Raw genomic sequence first — 18,173 nt, forward strand, 5'->3', positions numbered from 1 at the left:
GAAAACATATTTTATGCTGCTAAGTTATATTAGGCTCTACAAACCTGGGTAGACCTTACGATACATTTCTTCAGAGGTTGACAACTAGATTAATAAAGTTAATCATTGTCAAGCTTGTTCTCAACAGTAAGGACATATAAAAGTCATTAACAATCATTTATTTTTTCCTCTATACAATAATGATGTTACACAGCATTATTTGCCTGATGACTGCTGTGGTCACAGTTTGTTCCCTTTGGCTGGGAGATGAGGTAACTATCACTGTGCTGGCAAAAAGCATCTTTCTTCATTGACAGCCATTGAGAAGTAGCCGTATATTCTGATGAAATAAATTTCACAACCTGAAATATTTCATTTTATTACGATATATATTACTAGTGCCCAGTTTGTCTTTAAAACGGCTCCTAAAAGCGTTAACTTGTGCAGACATTTTCTAGGCTCATACTACCACACTCCACTGTGTATGATTTACAATATAAGTTGAGCTAAAGTAAGCATGCCACCCAAGGGCAATGCTATTTACTTGACTGAAGCACTTCCTTTGATCTGTGATTTTACCAAGATTTTCTTCCCAGAATGCATGTGTGTAAGTCGTGGAGCTCTTGCGCACTATATGAGAGTATGTCAGCGGGCTCTCTAGTACAGGCATCTGCTGTTGGCTCTAAATCTCCTCAAATAGCAGATTTCTGCAGCTGTTAGTGGCACCCGTACAATGTAACGATGCTTTAGTGTTATACAGTACATTCCTGCTCCTACGTAAATTGTGTCTTTTTCATCACCACTTAGCCACTTTGACGCACAAAGAACATAATTTTAAAGAAAGATTTTATAGTGTTTCAGCCCATGCCACACAATTACTTTAGGCTGAAAATGACAGGAGAGTCTATGGGCTGAATCACAGCTACTTTAACATTGTTTTGTGGTTTTACTTAAGTTCTAATTCAAACTTATATAATAGAAATCCACTCAGCCAACTTCTGCGTATCACAACATGGTCCATTATGTTCCACACCATACTGCTGGTGAACTGCTTTCTTCCATTCCAAACTCCTATGAATTATTTGGATTCAGCCTTCAGAAGCATCAAAAATTGCAGCTATAGTTGATGGACAGAAGTGTATGTTGAATGTAAAGAACAGATCTTGTGCTCCTCATGCAAGAGAATCCTATTCTCTTAAGACTCGATGTTTTATACCACTGTAGACCATTGCTTATATATATATATATATATATATATATAGACACACACACACATACATATATGCATTTCATCTAGGCACCACCTTAGTTTCCCTCATGACAACATCCCCACAGTTCACATCCTTAAAACCAAAATGTCTGGGATAATATACAATAAATGTCGTCTTGCAGAAAGAATAATTGTATTGCATCAGAAACCTAGCGCCTCTGAACCTTTGATGTGCCCTCACGTTAACACATATGGAGGAAACTCCAATGCAGAAGCAACATTAGAGATGTTCTCCAGTGCTACATTGCCCTCTGCTGTTCATTGTGCAACTCCTGCAGGGGACGATCAAATATAGTAACCAGTGTCAGAGTCATTAAAATGAATGCATAATTAAAAATGCATTAAACCGGAACAATAAAAGCACTATACAGAATGTTAGTAATATAGCTTCCTGACTTGAGGTCAGATTAAAATGCTTTAGGGTGCTAGTGTTTGGTGTAATGAGAAGACCATTCAACAAACCTTAGAACAACAAAAAGAAAGCAATGTGACTTCATATGCTTATAATTCAGCAATTATTTGCCATCATGATGGTCTAAGCACTGATTGTATTAGGTGCAACAAGTGTAGATGCCATGATTTTGAATAAATAACTTTAATGAGAGTAAAGCAAAGTAAACATAAAATAGCATAAATCAACTAAATTAGAGAACAGTACAATTGTTAATAACTAAGACAGCAGTTGATCAGAACATCTTATATTCCATATGTAACCATGTAATGATTACTACTGCTCGAACAGTTCAGACAAAAGCTCGCTCACTTCTTTGACTCAGTTAACATGAATAAAAAAAGAAAAAAAGAAACCATCATGTCTAAAGTGCCCGTTGTTACATAAAACACAGACCAACTATAAAGTGCACGATTTATAAATGTAGTGGGAAAAACTTTTGGGGGACTGGTGGGGGGTGGGGGCATGATGAAATTGGAAACTATGACCCTATATAGTTGTTCTCTTTAAAAGTCAGCCCACATGTGCTGATGTCACTAACATGTAACTGGTTGATTCCACAGTCATGGTACTATGGCAAAAAATCTCCTGTATACTCCTGGCTCCTATATATTTCACCTATGAAATTTTAAAAGCCTTTGTTAATTTTTCTCACATCATATTTTGAGTACTCTTTTGCAACCTCTGAACCCTAGTAACAAAATGACACAACACACAAATCAGTAGCCATAATAACCCACTAACATATTCTTTGAGTGAATATATCCATAGTATGGAGTGCATACAGTGAAACGACACCCTTCAGTGAACAATTAAAGCATTTTACTCTTTTTAAATAGTATTTTTTTCTGATTAACAAGAGAAACCACTGCCCTGCAGAGGTCATATATTTCTGTATAATTTATTTTAGGTATTTATTTATTCAATTTATTTTTTAAAAACTCTGTCATTCGGCATAAATCTGCATCTCGGGTCTGAGCTCTGTCTGATGAAAACCCGTGTGGCCCACAGCTGTGGAATAAAGTCTGTTACTGTGTAGCGGCATGCAGCCGTAGCTTGGGCAAACACCCGAACTGGCTCGACTGGTCTTAAGGGCTTTCGGACGTATGGATACATAGCTTTCAGAATAGTCCGAGCGAGATGGCACAAACATACTGGGAGTTCTTGTCCTACTTTGGGAAGAGAACGACAGTCTGTGGTCCCGCTCCAGAGTCATTCTCGCTTGACCAGCTTGATGCCGTGTTTTAACACTCTGTGACCTCTTCGACCTCTGAGGGTCCCTGCTTATTGCACGAATGTACTGGTAGTCTTCTTTAGAGTTGCTGAGAGTCTTATACATCAGCCTGTCCTGGTTGTGGTTTGCAACACCAAAACCATCACTGGACCCGGTATGTTTGAAGTCAGGGCAGCTGTATTCCTTATGTAGGGTTAGGTTGCGGGGCAGTGCTACGGATTCGAGCCTGTGTTGAGGATAATTGTGCATGGATCGACTCTGCTTCATTTTAAGAGCTGATCTGGCTCTCTGCCCACTGCCATGCCTGTCTGACTTCGAGGGCACAGGCATATCAGGCTCAGAAAGTGGGTGCTCAGGGGAATAATGTGACACCATTGTCACCCTGTACTTCCCATCAGCCCCTTCAGTTGAAATGAGCATCTCCTTCCCAGAGTTTGACCTGCTCCTAGTGTGCATCGTTTCTTGGCACTGACGGTCACCTCTTCCAAGATGGGGCTGGGACCCAACTGGACCCAACGGCCTTTCTTTGCCTGCATTTTCCTGCCTAATGGACTGACTGAAATGTCGTTCAGATAAAGCAGAATTAAAAGCCTTGTAGAGAGACGGGTTCTTCACTTTTGGCTGGAGACTGACATCTCTGGTCATGAAATCAGACTCATTGTTCATTGGAAGGTTGCGTAGAGGCTTGTGGTAGTTCTCGGTACTACCCATCACCTTCGATGAACGAGAGGGCAGTTTGCTGAGTGTGTAAGAGAGAGTGTATCCATGATTGTTCTCTCTGTATTGATTGTGTCGAGCCTCTGAATAGGGGCTGTACCTATACTGAACCTTCCCATCTTCAAAGTAGGGTCGCACTTGCTGGATGTCCGATGGGGGTGGTTTTTGGTAAGCTTTGCTCTGGCTGCCTTGACGCTGGAGGTAGAAGAACTTGTCCTCTGGTGGAGTGTGCATTGAACGCACCCTGCGGATGGTGGGGTAGACGGAGGCTCCATCCAATGGTGGATACCTTGGTCCTCTAGGTTTATAGAGACCGGCTGAGGAGTAGTCTTCCCGTTGACCCTTATATTTAATGGACTGGTGCAGGGATCGTGGCCCAAGGGTACTGCAGTAGTTTCTTGAGAGAACTCTGGGATTAGGATGCCCATCATCAGGCTGATAATAAGGGGTGCTTTGCCCAACTGGATTTGACCACTGTTGGGAGAAAGCGGACCTTTGGTCTCTGGGTTTGTACTGGTATACCACACTTGGTGGAGTACTTGAAGTTTGTGGAAGAACTTCGTGCACTGAAGCAGGCATGGACGTCTCTGTCAGTATAGCTCGAAAGTTGGCAGCATTAGCAGCCTGCTTGTTGTGCAGCGCTTCAATGGCTGAATGACTATCCAAAGAAGAGAATCTATCTGAAGGAGTTGGCTGTAAACTTCCATGTACCTCCATCTCCGCATCAAGGCTTGATCCACCTCCATCTGTACCAACTCCAACATGGCGGATGTTATCTCTCATAGCTGTCTGGCTCTCTAGAGCCTGCTGAATCTCTGGATCTCTGTGAGGAGAGAAACCCTGACAGGGAACATGGGTGCACAGGCCACCAGCTGATGCATCACAACCATCAGAAAAGCTGTGTCCGCTCTCACTGCCATGGCAGGCGCAGGTGCTGCGTAGGCTGCCTGCATCGGTGCGGCTCTCGGTAGACATGGTGCTTGATGGATCTGGTAAGGTCCTGCTAGACACATACCGCTCCTCTCTATCAGAGGACGTCTGTAGAGGAGGAGGAAACTGAAGTGTGAAGAGTGGGTACTGATGATGAACTGGAGAAACAGGTGTGGGAGGTTCAGAGCTTCCTCGTTTGCTGAGTCGAGTGGCCTGCTGGGCAGATTCAGCTAGAGCTAGAGCAAGCATACGAGCAGCACTCTTTACTGAAGGCTGGGGAGTTATGAGAGACACAGACCTCACTAACCCAGGAGTGCATTCAAATGTCACTGCACCTAGATGGGGAAAAACAAACCAAAATACTTTTAAATAGAGGAACACGGCTAAAATACAACTTGAAAGTGTTGTTAAATTTTAACTTTCTTTACTTTCTGGCTTTTTCTCGTGGTCCTAAATATCCTATTCCACATATTCCATTACGTCAAATGCTAGCTGAGCTAACATTGTTAGCTATCTCTCATTGATATTATTAGCTGTTTCTATCCCAACATATTCCTTCAGATAAAATGCTACAGCTAACATTTTTAGTTTTCTCTTGCAAACATTCCCATGAGAGGTATTCATACCCTAAAGCTGGATCCAGGGTGAAAAGTTTTGATTTTGCCTAGTTAAACTAATAATTACATTAGGGTTGTAAAAATATACAAAGCTCTTAAGAATTTAATTACATTTGTAATTAACAGCTTAACACCTTCTAAGGCCATTTCTGTGGATGGCACTTGTAGTGGAACATGTGTTTCTTTATACAAATATCTGGATAATTTCATTATATGTATGAACACAAAAATGGTTCTGACCCGAGTCTGCTCTTCTGTGCTGCTTGACATCTGCGGATCTACTTTCTGCTTTGCAAAAGCTTGCAGAACGCCGATGCCCTTCACCACCTTTTGTGGACACACTGGGCTTTTTCACAAGGGACATGATGTCAGAAGGACAGGACACGGTACTATTCTTTGCTCCGGAGCTCTTTGCGGTGCTCTCATGGCCAGTCTTAGAATTGCTCAGTTCCAGATTACTTGAGGTGACTGGCACTTCAGAGGGTTTGTGATTTGCATCTTCAGAGCGCTGCGGGATAAGATCAGGTGGCTGGGAGGGACTTGTGACTTTGTCAGAAGTCTTGGACTCAATGTGGCTGCCTCCCACCTTCTTGTGACTGGCTCTTTTCTTACTTTCAGATGGAGTGGGATCAAGCAGCTGCGTGGACTGAAAGGCCAGTGGGTCTATGTCTAAGGAGGCTATGCCTAGAAACTGAGAATCTGCTGCAGGGTGGGGTGGAGATATTAGAGCTGGCACACAAGAGGAAGAGGAAACCGTGTCCTTCTTGTGGTCTTTGAGACTGGACCGGGAGTCTCCAGTCAATCTGCTGTCCAGCAGCTCCTCGCTGAAGGAGACTGATAAAGCATCACTGGTGGAGAGCGGTCGACGTGGACGATAGATATTTGATCCACCTGAGACAAAACATCAGAGATCAGCCCATGGATGAATATATAGAAAAACTGTAAAACAGCCGACAAATCACTGGAAACAACTGTATTAAAAGGTTCTGTAACATTGCTCTTTCTCCTAAACCACACCACTGAAAACATGTCAGCAAACCCCGGACACACATTAACACAGACTGATGTGATATCTCAGGAAGCATATTTCAGTGTTATGTGTTAGACAGTAGAGAGTGGGATTAAAAAATGCATATAACACCTTTATGGAAAAGGGAAAAAAAAAGTGAAATATGATTTTTACCTTCAAAGTTATGTGAAGAGGAAAGAGATTCTTCACTTTTAGCAGATCGTAGTGTTCCACTGTCTCCTCTTCCGCCTATAAAAGCAAGTCAGAGTTTTTTTTTTTTTTCACAAAAGATTTCTATTTCAAATAAAAATGCTGTTCTTTTGAACTTTCTTTTCTTCAAAGAATCAGGAAAAATGATATTTCATAATATTAAGCAGAACAACGGTTTTCAGCCTTGTTACTCAAGCACCAAATAAACATATCAGAATTCTTTCTGAAGGATCATGTGACACCGAAAACTGAAGTAATGACTGCTTAACATTCTGCTTTTCCACCACAGGAATAAATTACGTTCTAAATTATTATACACTTATTTGAAATAGTTCTTTCTAATGAACAGTTCCATCATTACTTTTGAGCATTGCGTAAAGTGTGAAAATCATGACTAAAATGCCCTCTAGGTTAGGCAGCTCGCTAGGATTTGAAAGGAATACAGGTTGATACTGAAAAGAGAGTCAAAGCTGCACCTGGAAGGGGAGCGGTTTTCGTCTCACTGGGCTCACTGGGGTGACGGTGCAGTTTGGGCTTGGCAGTAGCAGAGGACTTTCCCATATTAAAGAAGGAAAACCAGTTTCCCACAGGAGACTTCTTCACCTTGGTTGAGCCCTTTTTCCTGCATTTACCAGCAACAGTTACCAGTTACTACTTCACATCTGCATTTTCCTAAAAGATGGCAATACCTCAATACTAAAACAAGTACAAACTGACAGACCTCTCAGAAGGGAAGTCTATAACGGTGTGGAATTTGCCCTGCAGGGCGGCAGGCCCCTCTCCCACATCAATGTACTTGCTGTCCGGAGACACAGGAGAGATGAGCTGGGCTTGAGTTCGGGCCTGGGCTTCCTCTAGAGAAAGCAGCTTGGTGGATGGAGAGCTCACCAGTAGAGACTTGGGTCGAGCTAAAGTCATGTGCCCTATGGATTCAGGTTAGAGTTATGAGCTCATTGAAGATCCTCATTAGTAGAGTTTCATCTAAAAATCATTTCTGGTGGGAGGTAGAATCGCAGAGGCTTATTTCATTTCTCACCTGTGCTGTGGCGGATCAGAGTGCTGAGTTTGGGACTGAACAGAACGTCGACGTGATTAAGGATGAACTCAACAACCACCGACTGAACGCGAACTTCCAAGAAGGCAGAGGTGCCGCTGAAACACGCCGACTCAATCTGTTTAGACCTGCAGCAATTGAGGAACAATGAATGAATGCAACTTTTTGACAAATAAAAGAGGTATTACTAAATACTAAAGAAATACTAAAATCACCTGAGAAGGTTTGGAGCCCAGACAATTGCGAGGTTTTTGCAGTGCATGTTGGTGACAGCACTGTAGGTTCCCATACGTGATAAATGTCTCATGAGAAACTCAAGAGTCCTGGAAATAAAGCAGAAGAATTGCCATTAATATCATTAGGTATTAAAGGCACAGTTCACCCAAAGAAAAAAGTTGTCATTTCCTTAACCTCCCTCATTTCATTCTAAATCTTTGACTGTATTTTTTTTTTTATTGTACCACATTATATGAACAAAAAATATAATTATTCAAAATATCTTCTTTGATGACAGAATTTAATTTTTTTTGGTGAACTATCACTTTAAATATGTATTTTTTTTACATTGGTGGTCAAACATTTACTCAACACCCTAACTAGCACAAAAGAACAAATGTAATCATCTGATGAAGAGAAATCTGCACTTCTCTTTTTCACCAGTAGAGGATGCTGTACGCTCATCTGACCTGTAGTGTGGAGGAGGCAGCTGCTGTATGACGTCATGGACTTTGACCAGCCTCTCCTCATCAGTAGCTGCTGAGACAGCATCCTGGGAAAATATGGCAAAGCATCACCTCTCTGTTCCGAAACATGTGGCCATGTACTATAGCAGTGGTTGGATGCTTACTGAAAATTTCTCATATAGCTGGTAGGTCAGCAGTGGGTTGGGCAGCTCCCGGAAGTAGAGTTTGCACAACGATCCCATTGAGTGTATGTCCTGGATGTAGCTGTCCTTAGTGAGATCTGGAACGTGCTCCGAGTCAAACTCATGTCTGTAGACACAAGAGAGTAATGCATTTTCTTTAGTTTGATATATAAAAATTTAGTTTTTAAATAATAAAAAAATATATATTTTAAAACCTTTATTTTGTTTAAACCAACATATTTTATTATATTATATATATATATATAAGCAGAACACCTGTTTTAAACATTGATAATAATCATACATTTTTTTGAGCAGCAAATCATATAAGAATGATTTCTGAAGGATCATGTGACACTGAACATTCAGCTTCGTCATTGCAGGAATAACATTAATTTTTAAATATATTAAAATAGAATTGTTTTATTTTATATTGCAATACTATTTTTCGTCAAATAAATGCAGCCTTGGTGAACATAAGACACTTCCTTTTAAAAGCTTTTAAAAAAAATCATACTAACCCAAACCTTGATTTCTATTAGTTTTCCAGGCCTGAAAAATAAATAAACCTCACCTCAGTTTCTGAATGTTAGACGAAATCCCAGATAAGCGGTAAATTCCGTCCACGACTCCATGTCTCTCAATGAACTCGGTGCAGCTTCTGATGACCTGTGGGACTGTTGGACCAAAAACATTAAATCTGCACTTCATCACTGTTCAATGAAAGATTAAGATGCAAACAAACATCATCTAATGTCTCTCTCTCCTCACCATCATGGCCCGAGTTAAGCAAATGTTCTCCAAGGTCACAGCCGAACACTCGCTCTTTCAGGATACCTCGCTGTTTCAGCTTCTGCTTGGTGGGACGCGACTTCATGAACGTTCGCAGAAATGTTATCAGCTTGCCGTGCTTCTTAGACACTACAGACAAATGAAAATGAAAATAACAAGACTTTGAAATCAATGCTACCAGCTAGTAACAAACTGTAGCTTTAAATATGCCAAAACTGAGTTCATTTGACATTAAATAAAAATGATGTACTAAAACAGAAAACTGCTATAGATTCAAAAGTCTTAGTATTATAAAAATAAACATTTGTGAGGTTTTAAATCCATTTTTTTTTATTACAATGGTCAACTGATGAGTCAATGATATATCTTAATGAACTAATGAAATAATAATCATGTCATCACTAACTGATGAAATATAAGGTATTATAATTATCTCTATGTTCGCAGTGAAATTAAATATTCTGGCAAAAGTGTGTACCTGGTTTGGCCAAAGAGTTGGTCACATTTGAAGGGATTTTCTCACTAATGAGTTCCACACATTCAGAAGGAAAGAATCCCACCTTTGAATGAAAAAACAAATAAATCCATATCATATCTCATTTCATTTTAAGAATTATGATAATCACTCCGTCTGAAATCTCTTAAAGACACAGCTGTGTACAAGTCTGTGAATCCCTCTGTTTATAAAATTTACAGTCTTGCTACAGCACAATATATGAGTAGAGTATTTATAGTCCTGCATATCAGAAGAAATTACTTTACGACACATTTATCACCTCAAAAATTCCTCCCTTATCAGCAACAGAGAAACACTGACTGTGATGAGTCGATGTTTTGACACAGATCTGACATAAACGCTGCAAAAACAAGTTTCAGATGTATAGCAAAGAGATGATGACAAACCACAGCATACTACACCCACTTGAAATCCATGTTTGCCCCTCCACCAGCCAGTGTCTTCTTTAGGAGGCATATCTATCACTGACACTATGTCTCCTACCTTTTGAGGAGAAATTACGCTTCAGTTAATACCAATTCCAAATATATTATGCAACAAAATGTTAAATATATATTTAAACACATATACCTCAAAAGAGAGTTCATCTGCTGCTTGGGCGATGTAGCGCTTTATGACATGGGCCGCAGCTACAGCGGGAACATTAATAGAGGATTCATCATGAACCAGCAGGTGATTCCCTTTGTTATCAATCTAGAGAGTGAAGAAAGACGGAACTAATATATGAACACATGCATATAATCAGCAACCAATAAAACATCAACTTATGCAGTGATTTCATATTTCCAAAGGGGCAACATCAGTGTGAAATATGCACAATATGCTGGGAAAGAGCAAGCAAACATCTCATGCGAGTGAGCAAGTCGAGACAAGGAAAGTCAGGTGTCTCTCATCCTTGATAATGACTAACTGCATTAAAAAGAACGGGTGTGAACTCTTGTTTTATACACTGAGGACTGAAGTCTGTCTTAAAATGGGATTGTGTTTTATGAGACATTGTGAGCAATTCACTGTTGGTGTTAAACACGCCTCTTCAAGTTAAACACACCGTGCCATGGCCAATTCGCTCGCAATCGCCCCTGTATTTAAGAGGCAGGATTTGGGCAGGCAGCCACAGGAAGCTTTCAGATGTAGTGTAGGTTAAAAATCAGGAGTGACATTTATACCTCCATCCATGTGAGAGCTGGCCCGCAGTTGATCTTGTTATCAGCGATGGCTGAAAGACGGGAAATGTATGCAGTGAGCATCTGGGAAAGTGTCTGTGGAGAAAGAACAGACACAGAGCAGGGATAATGAACAAAGAGACCATTTTTATCGCTCTCAGTGTGCTCCCTTTGAGAAAGACGCCTTTGTTCCAACACAATAGCTTAGTTCCAACCTAGCCTAGAGAGTGTCCTCATTGTCTGCTACCTACAAAGACAACTACTGCACCTTCTAAGGGAGCATCCTAACTGAAATGAGCCTCAAAAGACTGATTTCATATGAGCAACACAGTGTGACACATAAATAGATCTCTTCACAGGAAGCATGTGTGAGATGTTAGTATGTAACTAAGCTAACTACAAAATACTCTAATAGGCATAACAAGTAAACAACACACAAATATTGCAAGAGATGACCTTCGGAAGTAAACATCCCATTTATTTTCTTCATATATTAGTAATTATAAGCTTTTGAAAACAGGTGGTGAGCTATGAAGTTTTTAATTAATGGTATCTGCTTTTATTAAAGACACCAGTCCATATTATTTCAATAATATTTAACGATGTCATGCATGGTGGAAAAACTACATTTCCCATGATTCTGCAAATAAATCTCCATTAATCAGAGATTTTAAACAAGCAAACTGCACCAAATTAACTCTTCGCACTCATGAAGCATTGCTTATGATTGTAATTGAGTGCTAAAAATATAGTTGTGTATATATGCATTTTGCTTTAAATTAAAGTTTGTATCGTTGGCTTACAATTCTTTAATTAAGACTTAAAAAAAAAAAAATTAGAAAAATACTTCCTGAACAAAGGCTGCTGGAATAGTGGGTGGGTAGTGTTGCAGTCCATTGAGCAAATAGTTATTTATTTATTTTTTTTATTAGACTTTTTTACAGATATTTATTACTCTTGGATGAATTACACAAACACTTCCATTTTCGACCACCATTTTTAATTTTGACTGCACTGGGATTGTCATCAAGGATAGATGTAGACAGATACTCATATATATGTGTGTGTGCGTGTGTGTGTGTGCGCGTGTGTGGTGAACCTACCTCAGCTTTGTCCTTAAGGCTGTCTATACGGGGCAGCTGAGGTAGCTGAGAGAATCTTCTATCATAGATACAGAGGTGGAGATGCTTGTCAAGGACTCTAAACTCTTCGTATGAACGCCTCACTATCCACTTACGACCCTAAGACACATGAAAAGCAACAAGAGTCAAAATAGGAAGAGCAGTCATTCTGAATAAAGAAGAGAGAGTTAGACTGACAGTCAAATTTCCTTGAGAAAACATTGAAAATGGATAACAATAGAAAAAAAAGTGACCTTTTTAAAATAATAATTCACAATTATGGAATATACCATGTTTTTCTAATTTTGGGGGCTTCAAAATTGTTTTGCAAGAAACTAATTCAGCGAGGATTGAAGACTAGAGTAATGATGCTGAAAATTCAGCTCTGTCATCACTGTAATAAACTGCATTTTAAAATAAATTTAAAATATAATTATTTAATTAGGAATATAAGAATATTCCTCTCTGTCAAATAAAATAAAATAAAAATTTTGTAATGAGAAATCTTTTTTTTTTTTATGCAATTTTGTAAATAATATGTAACTAATACCAACTTGGAAAAGTCCACTTTGCCTATAGCAGAACCATAATCTCTCTTTTGGTTTATACATTTCTATTGTTTCATGCTGCCATCATAACACCCCAGTGTTTGGTAAAGCAGGCTGAATTCAGTAGCTTATGTGTCTGTGGTTTGTAGATTTCATACAACTGTTAAACAATGAGATTTGCTCCAGTGGTAGAGCAAATGGTTCAGAAACAGCAGAGCAGGATTCTTCTAAATCCATTCAGCTCTTACACTTACCAGCACAAAAACGGCCTTTGAATTCAGATTTTTTGGAAGTTCTGTGGACAAGTGTAAAACCTCCCAGAGGCAAAAAAATAAAAAAAAATAAAAAAAAAATAGCCCCTTTGTTTTGGTATGGTAAGAAATCCAGGACCAAAAGTGTTTACATTTTCATCTTTGTCTTCATCCTGGCCTCAAAATCCTCTTTTAAAATCCTGTCTTTTCCTAAACCCGGACACATTCCATGAAACAGATAAATTGCTGTGCAAACTGTATGCGGTTGGCCTCCCTGTTTGATCTGAAGCTCTTAAAGGTCTTTTTATAACTTCGCCGTTTTTCCTAGGCTTAGCTTTCGCTCTGTTGCCATAACAGATCAGTGAACCTGGGATGATATTTCTTCTCCTGTGTCACACAGAAAGGCCTACAGAGGTTCTATTTTTTTTCTCTCTGAAAATTTCTCTGTGAAACAAGCTTACCTGGCAACAGATCTGGACCAGATACACTGACTCCTTTGAGTCCAGGCCATTGTGTGTGAGGTCGTTCTGATCCTCAGATAAAGACAGCTGTGGAGAGAAACAGAAACCATAACTTCATACATCTATTAAAAATCACCTCAAGACCAGTTGGTCATTGCAAAAAGAAGAGTGAAGTTAGTTGTGAGAAAAACTGTAGCATCATTTATAAGTTATGTATGTATGTAAAATTCAAACAGATTCAAACATCTTAAAATACTCTTGTTGGGCCACTGTACATGGCCATTTAAATGTAAATCAAAAGAAAAGAATCTGATAAATATGAAAAATTAAATATGGTAAAGTAAAAAAAAAAAATGGCATTAACGTTGTCTTCTTCACTTCATATCCAAAAATTCAGCCTGCACTGAAAAACTTTTATCAAAATGCAAAGACAGTGTAAATTATTCAAGGCTAAGACCTAACGTGGTGCAGCAGCAATGGCTTTATAAAGACTGAAGAAACAACAGGCCCTGATGAGTGACAAAGGGTATATCACCCCTCAACAGTGTCTGCTTCTTTCTGGATTCAAAAAACAACACTTCAGAGAATATTCTCAAAACACTGGTCTAGCTGCTCCAGTGCAACTTTATGAAGGACTTTCCTCTGAGGTTTCCACAGCTACTGGCAGAGCACATCATTATTATGTGATCCTCCTCTATAAAACATCACAACATCTACTTGTCCCTGAAAATATGAGCCAACCTGTGAGCCCAAAAGCTGATGTGATTCAAATTAAACATCCAGTAATGCAAACTCCTGTGTAGTGTCTACTGTAATTTACTTCCCTGCATCATCTCAGTAATGCAGACTCCGCATTCATCATTAAACACAAACACACACACACATTAGTCTCTGCATTAAAGACAAGAACTGCATCCTATCTGATAAAAAAAAGCTGATCCAACACTGAGCCACTTCAAACATGCATTAAACAAATGAAAATAAAACTAAAAGAAACTTACACAAGCTTAAATGACCTACTTAAGTACTGCAGTTCAGTAGAGCAATACAAACTGCAGGATAAGCACTTGATGTGCAGTAGGTCTGTCAAAATCTTTCACCCAAGCACAAATTACTGGACATAAGTCCATTAAATCAATGTAAACATTAATGCATTTCTACATCCTAATGCATTTGCTTGAATTGAACATTTTGGATCAACAGAACTGGTAACAAATCACAAACAAACAAACAAACAAATATTTAAAAAAATATTTTTTCTATTTTATTTTCCAGTAAAAATAAGTATAAATAATTTAGGCATGTAAATACACAAATAAATAAAACTGTAAAATATTAAGGATTATTTTTAGAGATTATATATTTTAAATTAAGTTGATTGCTGTGAAACTAAATGTGACAAAAATAAATTGAATCAGAATTTGTCAATAAGGGTTTATATATATATATATACTTAATATAGGAACAAAAATAAAAACAAGAAAAAAATATCTAGAAAAGAGTCATCTTACACAAGGTCTAAAACACTTCAGAGAAAAAGACAAATACTGCAACTCAACATAACACAAAATAAGACATTCAGTGTAACAGACATATATACACATAGGCCTATATACACGTATACATATATATACACATACACACACTTGTGTGTATATTTTCTACACTACACTGCATGGCTGTAGCCACATGACAAAGCAGCCAAGGATTTCCATTTGCTCAAAGAGGATGTAATTATTCCTCTCCTAATAAAACATGATGGATACTCACTGATACTCCGTCTGTCTCGTCTTATCAGCACACCCAGGCCCATTCTGACGGATCCAACCCGATAGTTCCCTATAATCTGGCACCTGAGCCTTTCCTTATTCAGCCTCTCTACCGATGTTGTGCATGGCTGCTGCACGCAGACGCAGTTACCCGTCACACACACCCCCACAGACCAGCAGCCTGTGCTCAGTCAGCCCAGCTCATCAAAATCAGACAGCAGAATGAAAATCAGCAATGTGCTGCAGTTAAGGCATGTCCTGTCTGAAACACAGACCTTTTCCCTTCTTCATCTCCTGCAGCAGAGGGATATGCATTATGCTGTGTCTCATGACAACAAAAGAAGAGGACAAATATAGACATGAGGTCCCCCCTTGCTCCACCATCTTAGCCCCTCCCTGCGCTGGAAGTTGGCCCTCCCACTGAACCCATGCAGAACGGAGCTGCGCTCTCAGATACTGATCTCAGAACAGGACATGTACATCAATCTCTGATGTTGTTTGTAGTTTAGTGGTTCAGCGTTTTTAACATCAGGCATCCAGTGGTGATAATTAGTGAGTGAATTTCTTTATTTTAAAAAAGTAACTAAATATATCCTTAAAAACAAACTAACATTATTGACATGTATTATTATTATGCTCTGTTATACACAAAATTATTAATATTTTCAGTATGATATACAGATTTTAATAATACACTCATTTGTCTAGAAAAAATATATATTTGATAGATTTCAATAATAAAAACATTTATATTTCACATTTTAACAGGAACAAAAAAAAGGTTTGGACAAGGTTTTTTTTATTATTTATTTTTGATATATTTCTTACTGAAACAGGAAATTAGGGAGTGGGACATACTGTATAAAAAAGAAAATGTCCTTTTTAAAAAATCATGACAAAATCAAGTTGGAATGCAGGCAAACTGGTATTTTTTCCTCCAAAAACATTTTATGTAATTTAATAAATTGCAGCATTTTGAGCACAAGCCATCTTTGTCATATTAACCATATACACACACACACACACATATACATACATATATATATATATACATATACATACATATATATATACATATATATATATATATACATAAACATATATATATATATATACATAAACATACATATATATATATATATATATACATAAACATACATATATATATATATATATATATATATATATATATATATATACATAAACATACATACATATATATATATATATATATATATATATATATATATATATATATATATATATATATACATAAACATACATATATATATATATATATACATAAACATACATATATATATATATATATATACATAAACATACATATATATATATATATATATATATATATATATATATATATATATATATATATATATATAATATTTTTGGATTATTGTTTATTGTAATATCATGGGTTAAGAATTACTACAAATTGATTTCAAGGCTTCCTGGATGTTGTCTGGATGTTATAAATAAACTGAAATAAGAAATACAAATTTCCCAATGAGCCCATGTTATTCGGACCAAAACCTCTGAAATGCACTGTGTGATTATGATTAGACAAGCAGGAACTTCCCATGAGTCGTCAATATTTTTGGTTCATATTCCCAGAAGAGAAAGACTATAGATTTGTAAATGTGTACAGTATGTTATTTTGACAACTTCAAGGAGTATACTCACAAGTTGGCCTCAAAACAATCGTTAAAATCTGAATGTTGTGGTTAAAATGCCCCTTTGTAACCTTACCATGACAGGCCCTGTCTAAGCCACTGGTCTTGCAACTGTGATAAAAATGGGTAAAAAGTAGATGCCAAAGGTCAACGGCCACAGCTTTTTGTCAACAATCTGTGGATTAAAATTCCACTAGCATAACAAATTCCAGCACAACCTTTTTTAGTAGCAATGAACCTGAAGGAAATTCCTCAAGTTATATAAAAGCTAGAAAGAGTAACCCAGCCATCATGAGTTGGCTCTCCATCTGGAGCCACGGCTAATCTACAGTGCTGTAAATTACACAAGGGTTGTCAGCAATTAAATCACATGATGCATCTATCCCTAAAGATACATGCCAGGTTTACTGCATGTCTTTAAGATGAGCCCAAAGTCTCAGAGAGAAAAAGTTAATCAGGCTCCACTTCAGTCAAAAATATGATAAATCATAATCCAGCGCTGACCGACTACATAAACGTAGATCCTGAATCTGGTTCCAGGTACAACATATTCTACAAAACCTCTTCATCGGGGGTTTTTAGTAAACTTGACTTGATGTTGCTCACCCAGTAGTATTATTGGCCATGTGGATTAAGCTCGGACAGCAGGAGGAGCAATATTTCAAGATCAATCTTAGGAAACGCTTTCTCACACAGTTTAGCAGGACTGTTTGTAGAACCTGCTGAAACCTGCAGGATTGGGTCCATCATAATGAAATGGTGGTGAGTGAGCGCTCTCTCCCTTCTGTCGGAGACGACTTATAGTGGAAAACACAGACTTAAATGTTCATTACAGCATCACTGAATTTGGCCCAGTGCTTCCTCCGTCTCCATCTCTTCCTTTGCACTATTAGGGATGAGGCATCCTGAGCCAAGGAATGAGGATCATGCACACAACTTCAGTGAATGCAACAAAGGTCTGCATAAAGATCCCACTGAAGAGATGTTAACTCAGTACCCTATTCTAGGACTGAACAGGTTTATAGGACTAAACACAAGGTTACTCTACAGTAAAAAAAAAAAAAAAAAAAAAAAAATTATATATATATATATATATATATATATATATATATATATATATATATATATATATATATATATATATATATATATATATATATATAAAATTTATGAACTGCATTGTATTAGACGACAAAAAAAAACAGCACTTTTTTGTAGTTTTAGTGTTCCTGTCGCTCAGTTGGCCTTATCACTTGATAAGGAAATTATCAAGCGCAAGGTTGGGGGTTTGATTCCCCGGGAACACATGATAGGTAAAAAATGTATAGCCTGAATGTACTGTAAGGCACTTTGGATAAGAGCATCTGCTAAATGCTAAATTGTAGTTAACTATTATAACCCTGAAACACGTATGTAACGATACTATCTCCATACTCATCGGGAAGAAGGAGGCGGGAACCGGCGCACAATCAAAACACTTTAATAATTGAAAAATAAACACAAAACAGCACACCAGCCCCT

General features: G+C 38.0%; 1 protein-coding gene across 2 annotated transcripts in view; it reads right to left on the reverse strand.

The window, feature by feature from the left end:
* Positions 1-1,692: 1,692 nt before the first annotated feature.
* Positions 1,693-18,173, reverse strand: part of LOC113058368 (rho GTPase-activating protein 32-like) — a 31,168-nt gene continuing 14,687 nt past the window's right edge. The window contains exons 1-18 of one of the 2 annotated variants that reach the window (XM_026226204.1): positions 14,960-15,392; positions 13,190-13,276; positions 11,912-12,049; positions 10,812-10,904; positions 10,216-10,338; positions 10,051-10,128; positions 9,607-9,688; positions 9,108-9,257; positions 8,911-9,013; positions 8,319-8,463; positions 8,158-8,240; positions 7,687-7,794; positions 7,454-7,599; positions 7,139-7,340; positions 6,894-7,039; positions 6,382-6,456; positions 5,439-6,089; positions 1,693-4,916 (exon numbers count right to left, since the gene is read on the reverse strand). In XM_026226204.1, the coding sequence (XP_026081989.1) occupies positions 2,647-4,916; positions 5,439-6,089; positions 6,382-6,456; positions 6,894-7,039; positions 7,139-7,340; positions 7,454-7,599; positions 7,687-7,794; positions 8,158-8,240; positions 8,319-8,463; positions 8,911-9,013; positions 9,108-9,257; positions 9,607-9,688; positions 10,051-10,128; positions 10,216-10,338; positions 10,812-10,892 (4,443 nt within the window). In that variant the 5' untranslated portion in view covers positions 10,893-10,904; positions 11,912-12,049; positions 13,190-13,276; positions 14,960-15,392 and the 3' untranslated portion in view covers positions 1,693-2,646. Of the gene's footprint in view, positions 4,917-5,438; positions 6,090-6,381; positions 6,457-6,893; positions 7,040-7,138; positions 7,341-7,453; positions 7,600-7,686; positions 7,795-8,157; positions 8,241-8,318; positions 8,464-8,910; positions 9,014-9,107; positions 9,258-9,606; positions 9,689-10,050; positions 10,129-10,215; positions 10,339-10,811; positions 10,905-11,911; positions 12,050-13,189; positions 13,277-14,959; positions 15,393-18,173 lie in introns of those variants that run through there. The other variant, XM_026226203.1, reaches the window with a different exon arrangement.

The sequence above is a fragment of the Carassius auratus genome, chromosome 40, assembly GCF_003368295.1.
Source record: "Carassius auratus strain Wakin chromosome 40, ASM336829v1, whole genome shotgun sequence".
NCBI classification, from domain to species: domain Eukaryota; kingdom Metazoa; phylum Chordata; class Actinopteri; order Cypriniformes; family Cyprinidae; genus Carassius; species Carassius auratus.